Source organism: Urocampus carinirostris, chromosome 7, assembly GCF_059441175.1.
Source record: "Urocampus carinirostris isolate Australia breed hairy pipefish chromosome 7, RoL_Ucar_1.0, whole genome shotgun sequence".
Lineage (NCBI taxonomy): Eukaryota > Metazoa > Chordata > Actinopteri > Syngnathiformes > Syngnathidae > Urocampus > Urocampus carinirostris.
Genome location: NC_142355.1, coordinates 27,206,379 through 27,233,196, shown reverse-complemented (window position 1 = coordinate 27,233,196; position 26,818 = coordinate 27,206,379). Strand labels below are relative to the sequence as shown.

General features: G+C 39.8%; 1 protein-coding gene across 1 annotated transcript in view; it reads right to left on the bottom strand.

The window, feature by feature from the left end:
- Positions 1–315: 315 nt before the first annotated feature.
- cftr (CF transmembrane conductance regulator) overlaps positions 316–26,818 on the bottom strand; it is a 45,036-nt gene continuing 18,533 nt past the window's right edge. Inside the window, exons 12-27 of the mRNA XM_088340411.1 lie at positions 23,550–23,644; positions 21,252–21,338; positions 18,994–19,762; positions 18,144–18,272; positions 18,014–18,051; positions 15,418–15,704; positions 15,276–15,355; positions 15,041–15,191; positions 11,238–11,465; positions 8,289–8,389; positions 6,297–6,527; positions 6,065–6,220; positions 4,641–4,730; positions 4,403–4,575; positions 861–966; positions 316–796 (exon numbers count right to left, since the gene is read on the bottom strand). Coding sequence (XP_088196537.1) covers positions 581–796; positions 861–966; positions 4,403–4,575; positions 4,641–4,730; positions 6,065–6,220; positions 6,297–6,527; positions 8,289–8,389; positions 11,238–11,465; positions 15,041–15,191; positions 15,276–15,355; positions 15,418–15,704; positions 18,014–18,051; positions 18,144–18,272; positions 18,994–19,762; positions 21,252–21,338; positions 23,550–23,644 — 2,937 coding nt within the window. The 3' untranslated portion in view covers positions 316–580. The remainder of the gene's footprint in view (positions 797–860; positions 967–4,402; positions 4,576–4,640; positions 4,731–6,064; positions 6,221–6,296; positions 6,528–8,288; positions 8,390–11,237; positions 11,466–15,040; positions 15,192–15,275; positions 15,356–15,417; positions 15,705–18,013; positions 18,052–18,143; positions 18,273–18,993; positions 19,763–21,251; positions 21,339–23,549; positions 23,645–26,818) is intronic.

The window sequence follows — 26,818 nt, the reverse complement described above, 5'->3', positions numbered from 1 at the left end:
GCTTGACAGGGGATTGAATCCACAACCAGGTGTCTGAAAGGCACACATTTTACCAGTTGGGCAACCAGTAATGTTGAATACTAAGATAGTTTAAATTTCCCTTAAATTTGTTGTTAATTTGAAAGCATAACCGCTTTAGAAGCCTAGTTAAGGACCGAACGCACTAAACAAAACCTGCAAGCAAAACCCTCAAAATAATGCTGGCTTGACTGGGATCAAATCCATGACCCTGTGTAAAAGCAAGCATCTAACCATGTAAACGCAGCATTAAAACTTCAGCATTCACAAAGATTTCAAGCACCTGTACAAATCCTGCACTTTAAATGTCAAAATGTTTTATTGTAAATATATTTGATGAAGCGAAAAGACAAATTTAAAACACGTTTTCTATGAAAGAACAGAACAAAGCTTCATCCTAGTACCCGACTACTACGAAAACAAACGAAAGAAGAAAAAACACCAAAGGAATTATTGCGGCTTTCGAAGGAATTACTGGCAACTTGTGCTCTTATTGTTCGTTTTGGACCGAGTACCTCAGCGTGTTTCTAAAGTGCTTCAAACTGGCGCTAATTTGCGCTAGCTAGAGTCGAGTGTCGAGCGCGTCGTCCTCGGCCTCTTCGGGCAGCGAGGCGATGTTGGCGCAAGGTGGCGCCGCCCTTTTGGTGGAGTTGAGGCGGTGCAGCGTGGGGCCCAAACGAAGGCGGTCCGAGGGACTCATGGCCTGCTTGAGCTGGCTGGTTTCGTTCAGGAGCTTGTGGAGGTTCTCGTACGTTTTGATGGAGCTGCCCGACATCATCTGAGGACGGCAAATGTTAGCGCCTTTGATGGACGATAGAGTGAAAAATAAGGGGGGGTCTCACCAGGAAGGACTGACACTCGAGGAGAGGTTCTAGTCGGTGCTCGGAGAGGATGACGGTGCAGCCCGAGAACGATTGCTTCAGGGTTTTGCGGAGAACCTGCAGGGTTCTAGTAGGAGCGCAGCAAACGTTTATTATTTTGATCGTCTGTCGGCAAACAAGCACTAAGTGATTTAAAGAGTACCGACAAATCCCAAATACAGAGAACACCTGGTTAAAAGGATGAAACTCAACTTTGTTTCAGCGGGGAAACATCTAGTACAGAAAAGTCACACATTGTGCCGTGATTAAGACACTCGTTTCTTCAAATTCCTCACGTTGAGGTTTTTGAGTTTTTCCTTGCCCTCATGTCGGTTTTAGATCAGGGGATGGTGTCATAACAGTCTGTGGTTTGTAATAATCTGTGGTCTGTGCAGCCCATTGATACTCTTTGTGATTAAGGGCATCACAAATAAACATGACTTGACTCGTTTGCCGACTGTGTCTGGGGCTGTCAATTTTAATCGACTATCGAAGCTGTCAATATGAAATGAATGAATGAATCTTAATGAAAATGTCGTTAGCGTATCACGGAAGTGCAACAAAACCATCCTCAAAACACAACTCCAAATTTTGTACTGACTGAAAATCAGAAACCCGTAGCGTCACAACAGCCTGTACGCATGTTTAGGCACGCGGCTGAGTTTAATCTCATTCCTTGCGCACATGACAGTGATAGAGAAGAGACTAAGTGGGGCAACCCAAATCGAGTGTACAAAGCACGAGGAAGAATATAACCCACGGAGGCTCATTTTGACTATATTGCACCATTTTACTTCTTGTTATTTTGCCCAGCCTTTTTGAGGTTCTAGGGTACCCGTAACAGCAAGATGTACGAAAATTATGTCAGCTCACTCTAGGTGAGGCTCATATTATGTTAAAAAACTAGTAATTTCTTAGCCTATGAAAACTGTATTTAATTAATGTTTATATTATAGTTCATGTATTTTTGCATATTACTTATGAATGAATGAATGAAAACTTTATTCGAACATCAAAATAAAAAAACAGAACAAAAACAATCACTCAACAACAAAATAACGTTACAAAATATGTTCGAAAGGGGTAGTAAGAACCAAATGCTTATATGACCTACCCCTTCATCTCCCCCACCAAATATACTAATGATATAACAAGAATTGTAATGATATTAATAATAACAGTTTTGATATAAGAATAGCAAAAATAACACAAAGTCAACTAGACGCACTATTCCCAATCTCTCGTATCACTCATACCCGATTTTCTTCATCTCTGTATTCCGCCAGGAATGTTTTTTTGTATTTAAATTTGAACAAGTAAATATTTGGACACCGTTTGGTCTCGTCTTGCAATCCGTTCCAAAGCTTGACTCCACACACAGAGACACACATACTTTTCCTGGTGGTTCTCACCTTTGGGATTATGAATTCACTACTGCCCCTTAAGTTATCATTTCCCTCTTCCCGAATGAAGAATTTATGGATGTTTTCTGGCACTATGTTTTTGCTGACCTTAAATAGCAGTTTTGCAGTGAAAATCTTTGCCAAATCATCTAATTTTAATAGTTTGGACTGCAGGAATAAAATATTGATATGATCTCAATATCCTACCCTGTGTATGGTTCTAATTGCACGCCCCAGACTTCTGCACAATATGTTAAGTATGGCAGAACTAGATAACAATATAATAAATACAATGCATTATTGTTTAAAAGGAATTTGGCTTTATTGATTATTGAAATTATTTTAGATACCTTAGTTTGTATGTGTCTGATGTGTGTTTTCCATCTTAATTTATTGTCTATTATGACCCCTAAAAATGTCATTTCTGATACAATGTCTAAAGCTCACCATCCATTTTTACTTCTAAATCTTGATTTGCCTTGCAATTACCAAAGAATGTTACTTTGGTTTTATTTAAATTTAAAGATAGTTTATCTATATCCATCCATACGTTTAGGTTTATTTGTTCACGGTTAATACAGGTTACCAAAACAATATAGTTATCATTTGAATAGAAAATGTTAATGTCGTCTGCAAATATTACTATTTTCAATAGTTTTGAAACATTAAAAATATCGTTACTATATGAATTAAATAACTTTGGTCCCAGGATAGAACCCTGTGGTACTCCACAACAGATGTCCAAGTATTCAGATGACAACTCTCCCATTTTTATATTTTGCTTCCTCCCCGTCAAATAACTTTCAATCCAATGCAGAGCCACACCCCAATGCCATATTTTTCCAGTTTTTTTAATAGTATATTATCAAATGATTTTTTTAAGTGAATAAATACACCAACTCCGTATCTTTTTTTCTATGCTATGGGTGATTTCTTCTACTGCATCAATAATAGCCATCTGCTTGCTCTAAAACCATTTTTCTTAAATTATAATCCATGTAAAAAAAATAGACTTAGGCGCAAAATACTGACTGTACATTAGGAAAAAAATGGACATGGAGCAAGTCTTTGAATCCCATTGTATATATTTACAAAATTTGCCTTATAATCGAAAAATATAAAAGCTGAACTTTTTACAAAACAAGATAATTTTACTTGTATTCACTATATCAGTAATACGATTAAATTATTATCACTTTTATTAATTGTAAAACGTACACTATTTTAACATTAAAGCACTTTTCTTTTTTTTTTACTTTATACTTATGATTTATAAATTCATACTACTGTTTTATTTTTAAGATAACTTCTTTACCTATACTATATATCTTTTAGTCCTGATTTATGTGCTCGTGTGTGTGTTGGTATGTGGCTTATAGTCTCTAAAACTAGTGAACCGACTTTCATGAAAATTTACACAGTAGTATTTTAGGCCCCTGGGAGTGTCTTTTACTAGGTTTCATTTCAGGGCACCCCCAAAATATACCAACAAAATCTATAAACTTTTGCTTTTGTTTAAATACTGCTCTTTGGCACTCCCTAGTGGCTCCCTGCCACTTTCTCAACAAACCATGGCCCCTGGCAACGCCAAGCCAGGCAACACCAACCCACGCAACCCCAAGCTCGGCAATGCCAGGCCATTTTGCTTGTACTTGATCAGTTTATTCCGTTATGATATTGGACACCTGCAACAGTGATTGCAAAGTATGCCAGTTTGTTATTTTGACTAGTATACCTCACTCTAGTTCATTATTTTGACTATTAAGAACTGTTTATATCATTGTGTGTATTGCTGTTTTTTATGTTTACAACCTTTAGGGCGAATCTGCTCTTTGTCACTTAAGCGATTTAATGAAAAGTAAGAGCTTAGGAGGATCTTTGGAATGGATATGGAAATTGGCATTGTAAGGGTTTTTTGTAGTCCTCCCCTGTTCTCCTTGCAAGTTGTACATGTATTGTTGCCTCCTCTCCTTATTTTGAAGGTTTACTATACTATACACGTATCAATTTTCTTACTAAACTCAACAACCCCAAATATTGTTCTTTCTCTGTCTAAGCGGAAGTCGGAAAGTTCAGACACTCATCTGCAGAACAAGTTTTTGCCAATCGAGTTGTGCTCACATGGGGTCGAGGTAGGACGAGGGCTCGTCCAATAGCAGGATGCGAGCCTTGCTGAGGATGGAGCGGGCCAAACACATCAGCTGCTTGTGTCCGTTGCTCAGCACATTGCCACCGTCCTCCAACTGGAAGTCCAACTTGTCGGGGAACTGCTCAATAACGGACTTCAAGCCCACCTGAACGCCGCAACGAAAACACGTCAATTCAATGATGCGGATGTGAGACGGCGGAAATCGAGTACCTCGTCGGCGACCCTCCACAACTCCTCGTCACTGTAGCGCCCGTGAGGGTCCAAGTTCATTCGAAACGTTCCGGTGAGGATGAAAACTTTCTAGGATTAAAAAACAAAGACTATGTTTACCTGCAAGGCAAGAATCAGACGATTGCCAGTATTGGGAAAATTTAAAGCTGTCAAATCTGTTCCCGCTCCTAGTCCGACTGCGAATATTCAGATGGAAACGGTTGGGCTAGTTCTTTCATTTTGCGATTACTCTTAAACAGAATCGACGTATGTGATTGCTTGCACTAATCCGTGATAATTTTATGCCGCAAAGCACTGTGGGACCTGTAGTACGAATAATACATGCAAACTCCGGTTTACGCGCTAAAAAGCCTCATGTGGAAGTAGGCAGGTAGTGAAAAGTCACTAGGAGGCGCACTTTCGCTATCTATTATTTTAGTAATCTTTTTCAATGTAAGCAGGTGGTTTTATTTTGTCCGTCTGGAGACGCCTTATTTCACCTATGTCTTCCTGTGGTGCCATTCTCGTGTCAGTGTTTCTTTTGAAATGATGAGGAATTCAATTGGACGTCTCAGCCACATCCCCCCAAACCACAACAACCGAAAAAACAACGCAGACTTTCCAAGTGTGCAGGCGGCCGGTACAGCAAAGAAGGGTTACATTTCCGGGACATTTATGTTTTGTTTTCAGACCCCAGGGAGAACATGTTACAGTTGTATCTATCCATATATAGTGTCCAGCACAACTTCTGGAGTGAGGAGCCAACAGGAACAGTATTTCGTTGAATCTGATGAGTGAAATGAACTCATCCTTTATCTACCGTATGTACCATGATATAAGTCGCGTTGTTATTTCATGGCTTGACCTGAGGAGCGACTTATGTTTGAAATTTTAAACAGATTATGATTATTCATATAACAAATGACATGTTATTCTCACAGTAAACCACAAGAGAGCTTGACGGGACAACAAAAACAAATGAGGAGAGCTTGATGTTGCAGACGCAACTTCCTAAGAGTTATCTGGCTAGTTTGTTTTAATGGCTGCGAGCGGGATCTCTTTTCTTTGTCACAGTATGCGAGATTTTGTCTTTGGTGTATCCGTGCGACAAAAATTGCACAGTAAAGACAAAAACCAAATCAGGATAAGTGCTTAAAACAGGGACTTCATGTATTATTTGGCTTTAATTCTGAGTGTTTTGAATTCAATTTGATGAAACAAATCTAACAATTGTAACATGCATGTCTATTTATCCAGAAATGCAAATGAGCATTACATGATAGGTCTCCAAGCCCGGGTCCTTGGTCACATGTTTCAAACCAATCTGGCCTGCGACTCCAAATGTTTGCCTGCCCCTGATGTAAACGATTCATTTGGACTGCTCCTTAAATCTGAATTCTGATCGCGGTCGGACTATTACTTACTTGTGGCACCACGCCGAAAGCCTTCCGCCACGTGTGGAGCGAAACGGAGTTCCAGGAAACGCCATCGACCGAGATATCGCCGTCAGTGGAGGCCAGACGCAGCAGAGCCGACAGCAAGGTGCTTTTCCCGGATCCGGTTCGACCCAGCAGGCCCACCTGGAGCGGATGGAGAGCCCGGTCAGAAAAAAGTTCCTTTTCTTGGGAGCAGATAGGTGCAGCTTTGAAGACCGACGCTGTGCCCGCCGTCTACGGAGAAGCTGACGTCACTGAGTATGGCACGTCCGGCCTCCGTGTACTTAACGGTGAGGCCCTTGACGTCCATTTGGCCCCGGTTGGGCCAGTATTCTTGAGCGTGCGGGTTGTCGATGATCAGGTCGTTTCCCGCTTTGCAGCCTTTGCCGACTGCCCATGCTTCCTCCGACGGGAGGTCGATAAACTTGAAGACGCGGTCGACCGAACGCATCTGCAGAACAGAGCAAAGGCGGGATGATTCCAAAGCATTCCTCAAACCGTTAATAGGAGCAAGTGAGCAAATCTTGTTACCTAAAATGAGATTGTTATTACTATTAATAACATGCAAACTCTGCACCGTGGGGCTGCACGCTAACCAGGGTAGCGGGAATGCTGGGGCCCATCCCAGCTATCTTCGGGCAGTGGGCTGGGGACACCCTGAACCGGTTGCCAGCGAGTCGCAGGGCACACAGAGACAGACAACTCACTCCCTCATTTACACCTAGGGACAATTTGGACTGGCTAATTAACCTGACATGCATGTTTTTGGAATGTGGGAGGAAACTGGAGTGCCCGGAGGAAACCCACGCCATCACAGGGAGAACATGCAAACACCCCAGGTTTGATCTCATGACCTCAGAACTATACCGCACACTTGCTGACCACTACACGGTCGTGCTCCCATTTGTATTATTACTTTTTTTATTTTTGAAGAAAAAAACAATTAAAGTTAATAGGAAAAACAATACTTCAAACATTTTGAATAATATTAAATAATTTTTTGACAAAAAAACCTTTATCGGTTAAAAAAAACATTGATTTGTACATTAATCAAAAATACATGAATTGTCATACGAATGTTGATATTCATATACATAGCGGAATCCATACGAAGTAGACGCCGCCATGTTCGTCTGGCATCTTGCTGCTACGCTGTGCTCATTTAGCACTATTTTTCGTTCGCACTAGACAATACAGTGCCTACTAGTGGTCAGATTTTACAGAATTTATCTTTAAAGCAGGGGTGTCAAACTCATTCTAGCTCAGAGGCCACATGGTAGAAAAAAACACTTTCATGGGGGCCGGACCACAGTAGCGGATTAAAGAGTAAGAAAAAAGGACCGATAGAGAAAGAGAGAGAGAGAAAGAGAAAGACAGAGAGAGAACGAGATAAAGGAAAACAGGGAAAAAGAAAGACAGGGAAAAGAGAGAAAGTAAGAAAGAGCAAAGGAGTGCAAGTGTGAAAGAAGGTGCTCAGGAAAGTGCAAAAGAGTAAAAGAAAAAGTGTGAAAGAAAGGAAGTTTGAAAGAAAGACAGCAAGAAAGAAAGCAAGACAGCAAGAAAAAAAGAAAGAAAGAAAGAAAGAGAAGGAAAGAACAAAGTGTGAAAAAAGAAAGTGCGAAAGTGTGGAAGAAAGAGTGATAAAGAGATACAGTAACAAAGCGAGTCAGAGAAAAAAACTAGAACACGAGAGAAAACAAAATTAAGAGAGAGAAAGAGAGAAAGAAGAGAGAGAAACAGACACAGAAAAGGCGAAAAGAGAGAGAAGCAAAAAAGAGAAAAGAAAGAGAGAGTGACAGAGAGAGAAAGAAAATGAGAGAGAAAAAAAGAAAGCAAGAAAGAAAGAGTGAGAAAGAGAGCACAAGAGAAAGAACTACAGCTCCAGTTGCTTGTCTTGCCCTTCTCTCAGTATTGTCTCGGGGCCAAATTCAAACCCTTGACGGGCCTGACCCGGCCCGCGGGTCACATGTTTAAACATCCTTAATTTAAAGCTTCAGTTAAACGGAAGTGCCAATTCCCTATCCCAACCCACGATTTGACGTTGCAATGAAATGTTCATTGATTGAATCAGCTTTATTGTTGTGCATCGGCTACATCCTTGTTTTCCCCCAAGGAGCTTGTTGCAATGCTATTTACCATAGCATCATCGCTCCTTTCCTTTTACTCTTTTCTTTTCATTCATTGTACAGTGATGAGGTCACGGCGTGCATACCAGGCCGTCCACGGTGATGCTGGTGATGACGGCCCACTGGAACGTACCCAGGATCAGCATGGCGAGCGCCACAATGATGCCGATCTCACCCGGTTTGTCCTCTGAGGCACAAACAAAAACAAAAAATTCAATGTAATGATGTCAAAGCGCTCCACAATTATACGGTTCCGTTCAAACAAAAACAGCCAATAGCGATAACGTGACGCAAATGCTCCCTTCTCCGTTTAACCTAACACACACACACTTCCTGTTCCTATGACATTTTATCCAGTAGCGTTGCAACGGTGGACACGTTGCAAAGTTCAGATAAGACTCATCACACCCTGTGGAAAGATTCTTTCGGGACATTCATCTGTGTTATTAACGATCAAAGATACACGTTCTTCTCCATTGTTCATAAATGATTGTTGGATAGTTATTCGTCCCACAGGAGCGACTCAGGAAGCTCGTGGAATATAATGAGCTCCCTTCTTTATTGACTCTACTGCAGAAGGACGAAAAGCTGATGCTAATGTGTTACAAAAAATAGCACCTTTATTTAAGACAATTAACAGCCCATCTTGGGTCAAATGGGGACCGATTTATTACTACAATCCAATCAACTATAGCATCAAGTACAAAATCCTCCTCTACACCTACATGGCCATTCACAACCTTACCCTTCTTTACCTCTCTGACCTCCTTCACACTGCCACGCCACCCCGCACCCTCAGATCATCCTCCTCCCTCCGTCTCACTATACCCGCCACTCGTCTCAGCTCCATAAGGAGCAGAGCTTTCAGCCGCTCTGTCCCCCAGCTCTGAAACTCATTGCCGCCCGACCTCCGAAATTCCGCCACCTTGTCCACCTTCAAATCCGGACTCAAAACCCGCCTCTTCCGACTTGCCTTTCCATTATCATCTGCCTCACATATGCCCCCATTTAACTCTACTGTGTTTTCTTTTGTTATTTGCTTAAAGCAACACAAAATAATGGTGATTTAAATTTTTTGGGTTGGGAAATAACCCAATTTGGGTGAAGAGTGGACGGATCAGTTCCTTGAGTTCATTTGAACAAACCGCCTATGTTGTTATAAAAGAAAAACACCCAACAGAGGATCGTTTTTTTTTTTTAATCATAAGAGAAATAGTCAATTTCCATCCACCCATTTTCGGCACTGCTTATCCTAACTTGGGTCCTGGGAAATGTCAATTTGTCCAAATAACTCCACCCCAACTTGGGTTCTTTTGTTAAAACCATAAAAATACAAACAACGCAAAAACTTGATTAATTTCAAAAGAAAGTGGATAATGCAAACTAGGTAATTTCTTTTTTGTGGGGCAAAACATAATTTGGGTCGAGTGTGGACTGATCAATGACTTGATGGACTTTTTGGACTATTTAACAGGCTTGAGGCGTTGTTGCACTTTCCGGACAAATTTCAACATTTTACCTATTGTTTTCTTTTATCGATGTTCACCATGTTTTCTGTATTGCTACCCAATGCTACATCTATTGCAGCCTGGTCATCCTGGGAAAGGGATAACCACTTGTGAGGCCCCTTCTCGAGGTTTCTTTTTTCCTCGTGCTGAGGTTTTGAGTTTTTCCTTGCCAGCATTTTGGTTTAAGATCAGGGGATGGTGTCATTGTGCAGTCCTTTGAGACATTTTGTGATTAAGGGCGGCACAAATAAATGTAACTTGACTTGACTTAAGTTGTTTTGTGAAAAGAAGGATACCATTTGTTTTGATAAGCCCTCCAAAATTGTTGTTTTGTTATTGATTTAATATTATTTTTTTTATCTTTATATTGTACCCAAAAACTACAAGTAGAAAAAGACAGAAATTTAGAGTAAATTGATCCAATGATGGTTATTTTTTAATTATAAGAAAAAGGAACAATATGTTTGAATTATTTAACGCAAGTTGGGTTGTTTTGTGAAAAACGAATTGGGTCAAAACATCCCCAAAAGTGTGATTATATTAGAAGCCCCTATTTTTCTAAAAAAATTGCCTTTGGGGGGGATACACTTACATGTACCAAAAAAGCAAAACAGTGGATTTTACAGTAAAAAAACTACTAACCCCAGAACTTTGTCATTTCGGTTGGAAAAAAACTTTTGATTGAATTGTTCCAGTCTCTTTTTTTCCCACCCTTTTTTGCATTATTTTGTGTCAAAAATTCCCCCAAAAATGCAATTGTTTTGTTTATAAAAGAACCCCCAAAATGTGTTGTACAAAACCACCCTAAAACTTGGTTGTTTTGTTCCTAACAACTGAAAAATATTCTTTAGCTAAGGAACCAATATGGGGTTTTGGCAAAACAACAAAATGTCAGCTAAAATTGATTCAAATAGTAGAGTGGTCAATTTTGACCCAATTTAGATTGCTCTGAACATCATTTGGATGCTTGATTTTGGGCTAATTCTGGTCTGTTTTAGACACGATTTAGTCCCAAAATGAACATGTAAAATTGAGTCATGTTTATTCCACCAAAAATAGAATTGTAACGTCTGTTACTTTTGTTACAGTTGTTTGAGTACACACATAGACCCTTTAAGAACAGGATGCGAGGGAGGCGGCATATGCGGACGGTTTGTGCTTTAAAATCAGTCTGCGTGTGTGCGTGAACGGTGTGAGTTACGACCAACAGTAGCTCTTGTGTGAATGTTATTACAGCTTGTTATTTTTTTATTTACTTGGCAATGAGACTTAATTAGCGACTGAGTGCATCATTGATCAGTTTAAGGGACATTACAGTATTTATGTCCTCTAATGTGGTCCAAATTCATTTTTTCAACATTTTTAAAAATACAATTTTCCACTTTTACTTTTCAACCAAAAGACAATATAAAGACGCCTGTTTGATGTCTTCTTGCTGGGTGGGATGATATGTAAAATGCTTTAAAGGGGGTGTGCTTGCTTTTGATAATCCTACTTTAAAAAGTTTCTCCCGTGGTGTGTACTCACGGTTGGTTCCCACGGCAATAAAGGCGGCGGCAGTAAAGAAAAGCACGAAAATGACATCACAGCGGAAAAGGAACCAGCGCAGAGTGGCCAGGTAGTGGAACCAGGTGGCCGTGTGGGTGTTGAGCGCCTTGTGGAAGAGCATCTCGAAGTAAGTCTGCCGCCCGAAGGCCCGGATGGTCCACAGGCCCTTCAGCGAGATGATGACGTGCGAGAAGATTGTGCTACGGGCTGCAAAGAGAGAGAAAGGAAGCGCTAAATGGGGATTCATTCAATAGCTCATCAATATCAGGGATGTGATTTGACCAAAGTGAAATTATCTGAAAATTAGGCGGGGGTCTGGGGGCCGCGGGCACCCAGCTAGGTCCAGGGCAGTGCCCTGGTGGGGGGACAAGTGGGGCGAAGCCCCCCGGAGCTCATGGGTTTTACGTTTTTTTAAGTACTTTCAATGCACTCAGATGACAAAGAAATAGACAAAACAACAGCATCAATTTTCAATGTATTTTGAACTATCCCATATAAAATTACAGTTTAAGTCAACTCAAAATCAGTCACATTAAAAAACATTGGACTGCCTTTGCTTTTAAAAACTATCACTGAGAATATCATCATATCTAACTCATGTGATTACTAAGTTAACACATAAATCATGTTGAAGAGTTCAAATTTCATGAAGAAATAATTGTATCATGACCAAATGAAAAGTAACTCATATTAGAACATACCACAAATGTCTTTGTTATAGCAGAAGATGTTATCTATAAATGAAAGTACAATAAGTATAGGCCCTACAGTAAAGTGTTGGTGTAATGTACACATGAAAATCTATTATTGTAATTGTTAAATATTTATGGCCATTTTTATTACGTTATAATATTTTCGAAAAAAAGGGGAAAACTGTCAAATAAATTTGAAAAGTTTACCACCTACCTCAAAATTCACGACTCTATCAGCAACTGGTACAGGTTTTTGGGGTGGATCACGTCTCTCTATTACCGCTTCCGTTTCTGGTGTCAATAAGGGATGGAGGCCTTAAAGTTTTTGAGTTTTCGTTTGGGCACCGAAACTACCAGCGATGGAATAATTTGTTGTTCTTGACTGGAGTTCTTTCACGTGTTTTTTGCTCTTTGCGTGACTTTCAAGAGCTTTGAAACCTCTCCCACCATAGACAATGGTATCATGGCATCAAATGCAAAGCGCTTTCCCGGCACGATCGATCTTCCGAATAAAGTCACTGAACAAATTCGTCACAGTCTTCTTTCCAACATTTGTAGATAATTCCTTCTCCAACCAGTCCGATCGAAACTTGTTTTTTACGATCTTATCAATTTCTTTACCTCGCGGAGCATCTTTGCGTTCGATCTCGGACATCTTTCTTTAAACACTCGGCAAAAACGTGTGAGAAATGAACAATGGCATACTCCTACGCCTTTATAACAAGCGCGTTTATTGGTCAACACGGAGACTTCAACCAATCGCAAGTACGTTTCATTTCAGTTACGGAAACACTAAAATGGAATGCTGTAGAGACGAAATCGGTTTTTTTACCAATTAAAAAATCGGAAATCTTAAAATTTTATTTTTGGAGATAAAAAAAGCGGAATTCCGCGAATTAGCGGAAAAATCACATCCCTGCAATATCTATTTGCATTGTGATTAACGAAAACAAATCCTTTAAGGGCATGACAATCCTCGCAAGAGTAAGTTTTAAAATTAAATTAATTTTAACTGCTGAGCCATCCCCCCTCTGCATCCGCTCACTAACTGCAGTGTACCAGCTCAAGCCAGGTCACCCTAGAATTAAATAAAGTTTCATTTTTGTTTTACTTTAATAGTTCTTATCTATAATATTAAAGCATAAGCATGTAAATTGCATTTGCTGTAAGTAGTGCTTACTATGTACAATTTTATTTTTCATGTTTTACATGTATAAAAAATTGGGAAGCACGTGTGCAGCACAGTTCTAAAGTCTTGGGAACCTACAGTGTGGGTTCAAATCCAGCTACCGGACTTCCTGTGCGGAGTTTGTATGTTCTCCCCGTGCTTGAGTGGGTTTCCTCTGGGCACTCCGGTTTCCTCCCACATTCCAAAGACATGCATTTCAGGTGGATTGGCCGGTCCAAATTGTCCCTAGGCGTGAATGAGCGAGCGAGTTGTCAATCCCTGTGTGCCCTCCGATTGGCTGACAACCACTTCGGGGTGTCCCCTGCCCACTGCCCGATGATTGCTGGGATGGGCTCCAGCACCCCCGCGACCCTACTGAGGATAAGCGGTTCAGGCTAATGAGATGAGATGTATACAAAAATGTAATGATTTTACCTGGGGTACCGTAGGTTCTGAACACCTTAGCTAATGACCATAGGTTTCAATGACCAGCCATAGAACAATTTTACTTTATGATCCCCACCTGAGAACGGATAAATGTTGTACCCCGAGGGTGTACTGTAAATGTAACTGTAACCCCAACAAACAATGATGTCGTTTATCTAGGGGTCACAACGTGAGTGATTGATGTTCTTCTGGGTGTGCACACAGCTACCAGCGTCAGGATGGGGATGAAGGAAATCCCATTTCGTCTCATCCCGACCGGCGCCGCAGACTAGATTGAAGTTGAAAAACATAATTTGCTCACTCAGTTTTACAAGATTTTCTAAATTTAAACTAAAATCCCAATTAATCAATTCCTTCAACACCGGAATAAATTTTTTTACGGATTCAATGACAAATATAACCTGATTAATCACAAATGTTTGTCACCTCTAAGACACAGCGCCCAAGCTGGACTTCCTGTGGTCGCCTCTTCCATCATTTCCCCTCTTCGCTCTTCCTCCCTAATGTTTTCCTTCTACAGGGTTCAGCCGTCAAACGAGCCCAACCGCACTTCCGCTGTTCGATATTTGTCCGACAAAAATATACTGGAGAGTGTTTCTCGTGAAGTAAACTAAACTTTACCGCCTCTGCAGGGATTAATCAGGTTTTAAAAACATGCTCAATATTTATCAAACTGGAAGTCAACCCAAGGTACTCCCTAATACTATTTTGTGATTTCAGAATAAGAATTATTAAACACAATTCGCCTGTTTTTCATGTTGTTGTGTCTGCAATTTTTAGAGTTCATGTCTAGTGATGAATAATCTTGCTTCAGCAAATAATCAATCAATGCCGTGCGTTTCATTTTAGGTAGGTTAGAACCGCAAGCCTCATGATAAAAAGTCCCCACTCGCAGCAATATAGGATTGGGGATAATGGATCACGAGCACACATGTGTAGTTAACTTACTGGTGGACAGAACGGGGGGAAAAAATCTGCCGGGCCACACATAAATGTGCTCTGTTGCCCCCCGCTCGCTGTAAGAAGCAATTGGGGATAATGGATAGTGGAATATGTTTCAGCATGTGATTCAAAGAGGTCGTGAAAAGCCAAGTACCTAGGGACTAAATTATGTTTTTTTTTCTTATGACAGACGGTATTTATGACAAAAGTTGTAATTATTAACCATAATAAACAACCGACAGTGTTCTATTCATTAAAAGGAATACTTTTTAATGAAAAATTAGCATCCAAGACTCTTTAATGCTAACGGCTGTGTATGTGAAGCTTGTTGATAATGGTGACTTCTGCCATACTAGCCGCTACAAAGATTCTAGTCACACCGAAGTGCTCCACATTCAACTCTAAATATATCCTCCCTAGATATACTTGCATAAACGAGCAATACGGGACAGTAAGGACTTGAGTTGATTTACTAATACTTTAAAATATATTAGTTTGACCTCTAAAAAATGTAACTTCATCCGAGAAATTACCTTCAGCCTCCAGTAGTTTGAGTTGCTGTCCTGTTCTGAGGAAGTACTTCCTGAGGATGACAAAAATGACAGCCAATGGGATGGCGGCGATGAAGATGTATGGCCGTATGATGGACACGGTAAAGATTGCGCCCAAGACGATCACTGACAGCTATCGCCAGGGGACAAAAACAGGACATGTTGATTTTCTGGTTAGAAACTCTGCTTTGGATTAGGTTCCTTTTTGATGTGTTACCTGAATGAGATCAAAAAGAACCAAAGGCAGCATATCATCGATAGTGGCCATGTCCTTAGTGAATCTGTTCATGATCCGACCTGGCACAAAAAATATACCCCATCAATATCTGGCAAATACTGTCAATCAAGCCTTAACTCACCAGTCTTCATAGTATTGAGCAGCGCCATGGGGGCTCTCAAAACCGAGCTGAGCATTTGGTCGTGCAGCCTCTTGGAGACGGTCAGCAGCGTGTGCACCAGCGGAAGACCCCGGAAGAAGCCCAGCGCTAGCACGCTTTCCGAAGTGGCCACGTAAATGTAGATGATGTAGTAAGCGCTGGTGGGTGTTACAATGACCGCCAGGTGGGTGGGCGGAGATGAGGCGTTTGGGTGCTGCTCGCTGATGTAGTTGGGAGAAGACGGGTTGGCGCTGTCTCTCCAGATTGTGCTGATGGGTATAGCAAAACAGGTCAATGGAAGCTTTTAGATTTTTTTATATAACTTTAATTTCAAAAATCATATAACCCATTTCTATGTGGCTGTAGGTTACGAGGAAGTTAATTTGCAAATATAATATTTTTATCAGACAAACGACATGATGTGGTCATATTGTATTTCCTTTCAGAAACTTAAAGGGCAAAAACAGTTAATACACACATTTAAATCTAAATTTTAAAAAATGCATTCATCTTACTCACTAACAGTGAATGGTTTGAGTCTTTTTAATGAGTTATTCATGATAGTTTGTTTGCCTGTTCACTTTTGTCTAATTTTTTTTTTCTCATTATAATCAACTTTATTGTCATTCATAGCGAGCATTGTTTACACTTGTATTAGACAGCACATTACCTCGATTTTAGCTAGACTGCATTGGCTCCCTGGTAGCTTAAGATGTGATTTTAAGGTTCTGTTGGTAGTATACAAAATCATGCATGGACTTTCTCCCTCATATCTTTCAGATTTAATTTGCCCCTATGTTCCGGTCCGGAGCCTTCGCTCTGAAAATACTGGTCTACTAGTGATCCCAAGAGCCAGGAAGAGATCCGCAGGTTCGAGAGCGTTCTCCATCCGGGCCCCGGTGCTGTGGAATGCTCTTCCCCCTGACATTCGATCTGCAACCTCAGTGGAAATGTTTAAATCTAGGCTTAAAACACACTTAGAGTATATCGCATAGCATATGAATGACCTATGTTTCATGTTGACGATGTCAGTGTATTGCAACATCCATTGCAGCCTGGTCATCCTGGAAAGGGGATTACTTTGTTTGCGGTCCCTTCTCAAGGTTTCTTTATTTACCTCATGTTGAGGTTTTTGAGTTTTTCATTGCCGTCATGTAGGTTTTAGATCAGGGGATGGTGTCATAATAGTCTGTGGTTTGCAATAATCTGTGGTCTGAGCAGCCCTGTGAGACTCTTTGTGAAGGGCTATACAAATAAACTTGACTTGACACATGATGAACATTTAATAAAGAGAAAGGAAAAAAGTAAGAAAGAAAAAGAGAAAATAGAATATTGTGATGAGCAGAATATTTAATTACAATAAAGGTAAGATTTGTTGACTGGCCTTTTTAATCTTATCTTGAGTAGAAAAATAAAGATACTTGATCAATTCTTTGGAACTCTCTCTTCAGGGAATTTAAATTTGAAACCCACAGTTTTAAAATCCCAATACATGTCTCTTTTAATAAAACTTCACAGTGTCACAATATCAAAAATTGAATTCTTTGCAGAACATTAGATTCAGATTCAGATTCAGATTTACTTTATTGTCATTCATATACACGCGTATACAGAACGAAATGTCGATACATCTGACCCGCACAGTTACTTTGAACGTCAGCCGGGATAGATAAGATTAACCATGTCTTCGTCAGAATTTTAGCGCAGCAGTTCGTCATCTCGCGGTTCGATGCCACTTCCAGTTGTTAAATGGTCCAGTTTATTGTCCAGAGAGCAAACGTTGGAGAATGGATGGGAGAGGCGTTTAGCCTTTAGCCTAGCTGTTAGCCCGGCCCGACAACCTCGCTTCCTCGTCCGGCGGTCACGCCGCTGTCTTGCCACTCTGCTTCGCTGCTTTGTAGGCCGCTGGGTCTTGTTGACATAGCAGTCCGTGGCTAATAAACACTCCCGAGTGGTCGTAGCACCGAGCGCTTGATGTCTGGATGATCGCATATCCAGCAAAAAAAAAAACTGCGATCGTATCTTAATCTGCAGTTCGAGCAGACTTTGTGCGCCGTCAAAACTGAGTCGAAGACTGGGTCTTATGGCCGACGTGTAAAAAACTGTTGCGAGCCGATGCAGCCGCAGCCGAACAGGGGCGCCGCCATTATATATATTTGCTGGATTCAAATTTTAACACGTCAGAGTAATAGCAAGTTATCGTGTTCTTCTTCTTGCCAGCTATTTTTAGAACAGTCCCATGTCAAAGGTGTTCTTGCTTGTATTTATAGTTTTGGCAATAAAATAGGGAAGAGGTGTCAGAAACTTTTAATCTATATATATATATATATATATATCTATATCGTAAATTTACAGGATACAACAAACAAAGATGTATCGATTTTCAAAAATTCTTTACTTGCCAAGCACATAAAAATATTTTTTTTTCTTCAAAACTATGTTTCCAATTTCAAACTCCATAAGAATATAATTTTTAGCATATACTAAAAACCGGTTGCGTTTTGAAAACCTTTACAGTAAGATTATTAATAAAAGTATATCAAATTTGTTGTGGTCCTTTGAGGAAGAGAAGACTTACTCAGTAATGAGGTAGATGCCGATGACTGAACCAGCAACCTTTTGTGAGAAAATGACAACAGAAACAGGCTTCTTTTATATAATAATGCTTCTAAAACAAAAAAATAATTATATAATATAGATAAGATTACCTCAATGACAAAGACCAAGAAGATGAAAATGAGGACGTAGACTAAACTCTTGTTGGTAGTGATGTAGCGCAGGTATGTGCTCCAAGACGTCGTCTCAAAGGCATTTTCTCGCTCGTCAGCGAAACATTGCTGTTAAAATATACTTAAATTTAAACACACGACCGGGTAGGGCAAAGCAGAGGTGTCCAAATCTTTTTCTTTGAATGCAGTAAAAATAAAGTACACGCGTAGATTTTTGTATTATGCCAAACGTAGCAAAACAGTTTTGTTTTTAAAGGAGAGATATCCGTTGATTTAAAGCCATTGCACAATAAAACTATCGGCATTAATTTTTTTAATCTCACATTTAATACTTTGCCCTTTTATTATAAAATAATAGTTATTTGTGTCAAGATGATTCTTTTTCTTGGATAAAATCCAAAACCAACTACAGATACGTCATTTAAAATGTAAATAATGAAGGATTTAAAATAAAAATAGAAGAGAGTCAACAGGCGTAACAGTATACTATACCCGACACAACTGAGAATATTGCTGGGATGTTAACATAAGCTATAAAACACAATTTTTGACGCACAAATATCTAAAAATTCAACTTTATATGATAATCCGTGTATTTTGGCTAATTATTCAAATAATTTTTTTTTCTTTAATTATTTTTTTCTACTAATAGGAGGAACTAGATAATACACATTGTCCCTTTAATCAGTGGTCAGCAACCTTTTCTGTATCATGAACCGGTTTAATGTCTGATATTCTCACAGTCTGGCCCAATAATAACTAATAATTAGTAATGACAGTAATAACAATGCTGACCACGGCTTAAAAGGAAAAACTCCCAATGCAGTACCTCCATGTCTTCTTCGTCCACCTCCTCACTGATGTCGTAGACGCTGTCCTTGGACAAGCGCCGGGCATAGATGTCCAAGTCGGACGGCATGTCGTAGTGGGATGGCGCGATGGAGAGTTTTTTGCGGAATGGCGTTTGCATCTGCTCGTGGTGCTCGTGGCTTTGCGAGGCTGTTATGAAAGCCAGCACAGACTGCCGCCGCTGCCCGCCCAGGTGGGGCAGCCCGTGGTGGTAGACGTTCCCCCTGGGGAGCACCTCCTCCACCTGCTCGTCCTCAGGCACCATGGAGAACCTTCTCTCCGCGAGGTCCCTCTCTGTGTCCTCCATGGATGTAGGTGGGGCCCCGTTGGCGTTTTGCTGGCCAATGAACGAGAACTTGCGGGCGGCGGCTAGAGGGTTGAGGATGAGCGACTGTTTGCGCTTTTCTGGGTGGGAGTCGCCTTGGTTAATAACCGGCGGTGGCGGTGGGTGGAAGAATGACTGCCGTCGGGAATCCGGACCCCGGAATCCGGCGCTCTCGTCCACTGAGACTCGGCGCAGGGTCTCGGTAAGAATGGAGCCACGGCGCTCGGCGTTGACGTTGTCGTAAGCTTCCATGTCCAGCAGAAGCGAGCTAAAGTCGGGACGCTTTGCCTGAAGTTCCGAGAAGGTGCCGTAGAAGTAGCAGTCGCCATTGTGCAGCAGTAGAATTTGGTCGGCACGCTTTAGGTGCTCCAGCTTGCTGGTTACCACGATGCGTGTCTTGGAGGACATCAAGTTACACACACACCTGATAACACACAGTTAGATGTTGTAACATAAAGTGCTGTATTTTTATCCCAAATGAATTAATTCTGGAGCCAAACCTTTTATGCTTATTAAAAAGAATACAATGAGAAAAAATCTCATTTGGTGTTAGAATATCGCTTTATCTTTTACCGTAGGTGATTTTGTATCTTAAATTGTGTTATCTCATTACTTATCTCATCTAATATGTTTACAAGCAAGGTGCCTTTATTTGTGCTGGAAAACTGTATTCTTGACTGTATTTTTGGACTGCTATTTCAAATTAATTTTGATATAATTTTCAATGAGTACATTTACTCTATGTGATTGCTCTTTTAAAAATAAGAATATTCAGATATACTTTTTTTCCCAGAATGATAGCAATATAGGCACTCAATTTTTAAGTACCATCTTATACAAATACCATTATCAATTTCCTTCCTCGGTAAAAATAACAAGACAAAAATGACAATTTATCCGATTATAACAAAGTTTTATTGAAATTATAATGGACTTTTCTAGTATTTAAAAAAATCTTTTTGGGGGGATCTATCTATCTGCATTTAAACAAAAGTACACAGATAAAGATGGATGCAGTCAAAAAAAAAATCTAAAAAAATTATACAAGTAATAATCATCATTATTAAAAATAAAATTTATGTTGATGTAATTTACTTGAATTAAAAAAAAATCAATTAAAAAATGTATTCAGGGCAGAAACGTATTTTGTTTCCAAAGTTAAGACACTCAGAATCCCAAAACAAAATGTTTATGTTGAAATATATATTTAATAATCTGCTAAAATAGCTGTCACCAACCTTTTTGAAACTGAAAAGCTACTTTTCTGTTTCTGACCAGCACTAAGGGTTACCAGTTTGATATATATGACTGTGTTATTATGTTATTACTAGGTTATACTTATTAGAAGTTGGGTTAAAATAATGTCAGTCAACCACTAAAACATCATGCCAGTTAGAAATCGAGTTTCTTAGAAAATCACCCATTTATAATGAGCTATTTCAGAAGCAGTCCGTGGGCTACTTGGGTGTTCTTATTCAGATCTACTTTATTGTCATTCTAGTACACGTGTATACAGAACGAAATGTCGATACATCTGACCCGCACAGTTTCCTTGAATGTATAGATATAAATAAAATGTTGTATTGAGTTGTAGTATTGAGTGCTAATAATATACTAAATAACTATGGCTATGTATAGTATTTTACAGTAGCGCAAATAGTGCAAGAGGAGTAGCTAACCAGATGTGCAAAATGTGTCGTCAGGTAAACATGTCAGGTAAACAGAACAATAACACTGTAACAACTATGGGGCTATCATGTTGGTAACTCCTGTAATAAACAAATCCTTGAGTGCCAACGTAAATACATGTGAAGGCAGACTACATCAAATTGATATGTGACATTTATTTTCCAAAGTAAATGCATAGAAAACATGTTCTATCGTGATTTATGAATCAATTTCTGATACTTTACTTCTCAAAGATCTCTTTCTCCGTCACAATGTCCAAGTGCGTAAAAGGTGCATCCAGCAGGTACAAATCTGCATCTTTATAAACTGCCCTAAAGATACACAAGCGGAAAAAGGAGAAACGTCAATATAAATGAATATATAAATAAATAACATTCATTGACAGTGATGAGGATTAAATATAACTTTGAAGAGGCTGTGTGATGTGATGAATAAATTCCATAAATAATTCATGACAAGTTTTTGAGTGTTGCAGTCAACACACTCAAGCACAAGCAAACACACAAACACCTAATTGATGGGATCCGTAAAACACTATTGGGACTTTAGAGAGCAACATATTGGAGACCGTAAAACACTTTCAGTGAACGTGTTTCCTGTAAACGACAGAACCTTCCATTTGTGCGTTCCAGTCTGGGACCACTTGTTGGGGAACTGGTAGCAGTCAATCAGAGCACAAAGATTTCAAGTCAAGTCATATTGATGTGTACAGCATTAATCACAAAATCTATCAAAAGACTCCACAGGCCACAACCACACCATTCCCTGATCTGAAACCAACATGCGGGCAAGGACAAACTCAATAACTTCAGCATGAGGAAAATAATAAGGCTTAAGAAGGGGTTCAACAAGTGGAAATCTTATTTCCTGGATGATCAAGCTGCAACATATGTTGCATAAAAATCCATGGATTGAATTCACAGATAATGAGAATGCATCTGTACTTTAAGTATCTGTAACCTTTCACTATAATAACTTTTAAATTGAATTTAATTTAAATTCTACTTTTTATGCTATCCATCCATCCATGGATGCATCCATGCATCCATCCATCATCTTCAGCTTATCCGGGGCTCGGTCGTGCGGGCAGCAGCCTCAGCAGGGAAACCCAGACCTCCCTATCCCCAGCTACTTCATCCAGCTCATCAGACGGGATACCAAGGCCTTCCCAGGCCAGCCTAGTGATGTAGTCTCTCCAGCGTGCCCTGGGTCGTCTTCGGGCCTCCTGCTGGTGGGAAATGCCTGGGAACAACTCCAGAGAGAGGCGTCTAGGAGGCATCTTTGTGAGATACCCCGAGCCACCTCATATGGCACCTCTCAACAAGGAGGAGAAATGGCTTTATGCTGAATCCCTCCAGTATGACCAAGCTTGTCACCTTATCTCTAAGGGAGAGCCCAGCCACCCTGCAGGAAAGACTAATTTCAGCTGCTTTTATCTGGGATCTAGTTCTTTCGGTCATGACCCACATTTCATTACCATATGTGAGGGTAGGAACATAGATCGACCGATAAATCGAGAGCTTTTCCTTTCACAATTCACCTTAACATCTCTCCACGAATTGGGACTCACAAAGAGTTATTTCCTTGACTTCAATAACATTAGAGGCATTTAAAACAGTAATAAAAATAAGAGAGCTTTTTAAGCTTTGATTGTTGATTTAAAACATGTATGATTGAATTTTTATCAATAATTTTACTATGGTTCCATTCCTTCCTATTGATTTATTGATTGAACATCCGTCCTCCTGTTTTTCTCGCCGCTTATCCTCACAAGGGTCGCGTGGGTGCTTGGGCCCATCCCAGCCATCTTTGGGCAGTGGGCAGGGCTCACAGAGACAGACAACTCACTCGCTCACTCACACCTTGGGACAATTTGGACTGGCCAATTAACCTGACATGCATGTTTTTGGAATGTGGGATTAAACCGGAGTGCCAGGCACAAGGAGAAAATGCAAACTCCGTAGCTGGATTTGAAGCCTGGAAACTTCACACGTTGGGGCTGGGCGCTAACTCCTGCGCCAACGTGCCTTATTGACCATATACAATTCTATAATGTAAATATAAGATGATAAAAGAGATGTTTTTTTAGTTTTGCAATTTTGTGCAATCATCATTGACATGTCCATGAGAAGAACAAAGAATATATAATGAACCTGCTTAAATTTCCAAAAACATACATATATACAACATACACAAACTTTCTAATTTAAACCTCATTCATATTTTTGTAATACAGTATTTCTAAACTTTTTCTCAAACATAGTGAGGGATTCAGATTGAGAACTTTTCTACTTTTACTTAGTTTAGATACTTTCAACTAAGTCATTTTTTTTCTCCATTGTATTTTCGCTTTTTACCAAAGTAAAAAAACTGTATGTCATGCACCACAACTGAAAAGTATTTTCCTATAAATGTTCTTATATGGCTCTTGGTTTCAACTGTTAAAATGAGAGTATTGTAATCGGCCTGGTCAAGTTTTTATAAAAAAAAATAACTTAAAGCTGCAAAACGACATTATATACCTGGCCAGGCCCAGCCGAGCTCTCTGCCCGCCGCTGAGGGTGACGCCCCCTTCGCCCAGCGGTGTCTTGTCCTTGTCTGGCAACAAGGCAAAGTCCTACAGGAGCACATGACATCACCGACATTTGATTAGAATCATGAAATGACCGAGAACAAACAGTTTTTGGGGAGATACTTTGTTCATTTTATCAGAACGGGACAGTGCTGGAATGTAAACAGTGTGTGAAACCATCAAATGCATCAACAAGACCGTGTTTATGGGAACAGAAAAGCGCAACATGTGACGATGCCGTGCAAAACTTCCATAGTGATTTTTCGGGGGTGAGGACAACACTGATAATGTGATGATGACGTGGAGAGTTGTGATCGTGGATGAAAGGTCCTACCTTTTGGAAACAGAAGCTCCTGACTCCTGAAGGCATCACATGAGGAAGTTAAGAGAGGGTTTAACAACTTGTTATCACACTTATAAACAAAAGAAAATAATAATAATAATAATAATAATAATTTCCTTGTATTGTCATTCTGTGTAACAATGTACACAGAACGAAATGTCGATTGCACCTGACCCGTTGTAGCGAGCCGAAAGCAGCTGGCTTTTAGGAGTTCATAATATGAGGGACCACCTATGGTGGTCTTTCTGCTGCTTTCAAGGGGCGACAATAGGCAGGAATTTCAGTCATGGTTGACATGTTGCGTCTTTTAAATGGTCTGCATTTATATAGCCCTTTTCAAGTCAATGAAGAGCTCCCTAAGCGCTTTACAATGTGCTTTACACTTTTCCCTTTTACCACTAACTAACCGATAGTAGCGTCAGCCATGAAAGGCAACTACTTGCTATCGGGGGCATTAGGGATTCAGTGTCTTGCCCGAGGACACTTCGACATATAAGAGCTACTGCCACTCACTTTCACTTTCTTTTCTCTCTTGTATTTTCCCGAAAACCCACACAAACATGTCTTATCAAACATGATTTATGCAAGAAAAAAAATACAAAAAAACGGAGTTATCACTTTTGACGTGTCGTCAAACGGCTGGCACGTGTTTCGTTTGCATTTGTTTTTTTTTGTTGCAATCGAGAGGGAACAAGATGGCCGCCGGTGGCCGCCAGTGTAGATAGTGCACACTGTGTTTGTTTGCTGTGGCAACAAAAAGTGTTGAGAGCAAAACATCTTAAAGTGCACTCAGCGACACGCGGCGCAAGTAATCTTATAAGCCAAAACAACTCGTACTGATTTAATCGTGTCATAACAAACGAAAAAAGCTAATGTGTAGATACAAATTACCCAAGAAGAATCATGAAACCTGATAGGAGTAACATCATTCTGTGTTAGCAAAAACTATATTCACACACATTTAGGTTGATAGAGTGAATACAAAAAAAAACTTAAGTTGTGACACAGACACATATTTTATACATACATCATTTTCTTACCTGTGTTTTTTGGTATGTCTACTTTGGTGAGACTTTTTCTTTTTAATGCATCTACCTAGTTTTATCAATATTTATTCTTTCCTGGATATTTGCAAAAGTGTGTTTGCTGTATGGAAGTTTGGGATTATGTTGGTTTTGGTTGATAACTTTTAATTTCTTTATGTTGCTTTTTTAATTATGATAGAAACACAGAAAATTAAAGAACGAGTGAAAGACAGAAATAATAAAACAAAAGGAATCAAAGGAAGTACTAAAAAAGAAAAAAACAAATAAGGAAAAAATATTTAAGGAGGGAAGGAAAGAGGGAAGAATCAAAGTATGTAAGAAAGAAAGAATGAAATAACAAAAGAGTGTAAGAAAGAGTAAAAAGAGTATTAGAAAGAGTGAAAGGAATAAAGACAAAACAGAGTAAGAAAAAGAAAAAAGTGTGTAAGAAAGAAAGAAATAAAGAACTAAAGAAAGGAAGAACGAATAAAAGAACAAACAAAAGAAAGAAAGAAAGTAAGAAAAAAGAAAGAAAAAAGAAAGAAGGAAATAACAAAGGAGAGAAAGAAAGAAAGTAAGCAACAAAGAAAGAAAGCAAGAAAGCAAGAAGTTAGAAAGCAAGAAAGAAAGAAATAAAGGAAGAATCAAACACAGTCACACTGAAAAAGACAAAATGAAATATATATCTATCCATTTACCTTGGTCATATCCCTCAAAAGGGGTGGCCGACAGCATGACAAACAGATACAATAACAAAGAAAATAAAAAAGGGAAAACATAGCAAAAAACACACACAAAAATCTTTGCACCATGGCCAACCCAAATGCCCAAACAAGTTAGGCACCTCGGCACCTAAGTTGGTCATGCTTTCGTCCCTCCAGATGAAACGGGACACAAGAAGGCGGCCATGTCACTCAGGTCAGGGTGAAACAACATACTCTTTTGTTCAACAGCAGGGCCCGACAGCTTTCACTGGTTTACCCCTGCCACATCTTATGGGTGCCCACGTCCAAACATCCCACTATCCTTTCACAACACCTCTCCACTCATTCCTATCACCAACAAGAGCTCTAGCTTCCCCTACATTTAGACCTCTTCCCTACAGTGCACTCATAACACCATCCATCCACATAAATCGCGGCCTTCCTCTTATTCCCCTTCCATTTACTTCTGCTCTGTAGATCTTCTTCAACATTCGCTCCTCATCCATCCTCTCCATGTGTCCAAACCACCAGAGTACTCTCTTCTCCACACGCTTGCTCAGTTCCACGACTACTACAGTTCTGTCTCTCACAATTTCATTTCTCAATCTATCCAATCTTGTCACTCCTAACAAACTCCTCAAACAATTCATCTAAAAAACATTTAATTTCCTTCTTAAATCTGCGTTCAGGCTCGAAGTCTCTGCACCATACAACACAGTCGGCACAATCACGCTCTCATACAGTCCCCCTATTAACATCCATACTCATAATCATAGGATAAAGTTACAATAGATTTTTGTTTGTCTCATTTTCTTAAATTAAAGAGGATTCGAGTACATTTTATTATTTCATTTCATTTTTAGCCATCCCAGAATCACTATAACACAATTACAATTCTAATTATAAATCAAATCCATATTAGCGGACATCATCATTGAACAAACCACAGTGTTCACTTCTAGTTTGTGTCTCCGATGTTGTCCCCTCCATTATTGAGAAGTGAGAGGCTCACATTACATCCCAGTGACAGAACTGCACGTTTCCATGGTAACAGAGTGGACCTGATTCCTCGGAGGGGGCCTTCATTCAACAATCAAGCTTATGAAAGTGTACGTGCGTGCACTAATCTCATGTTTGGGGAGATTAC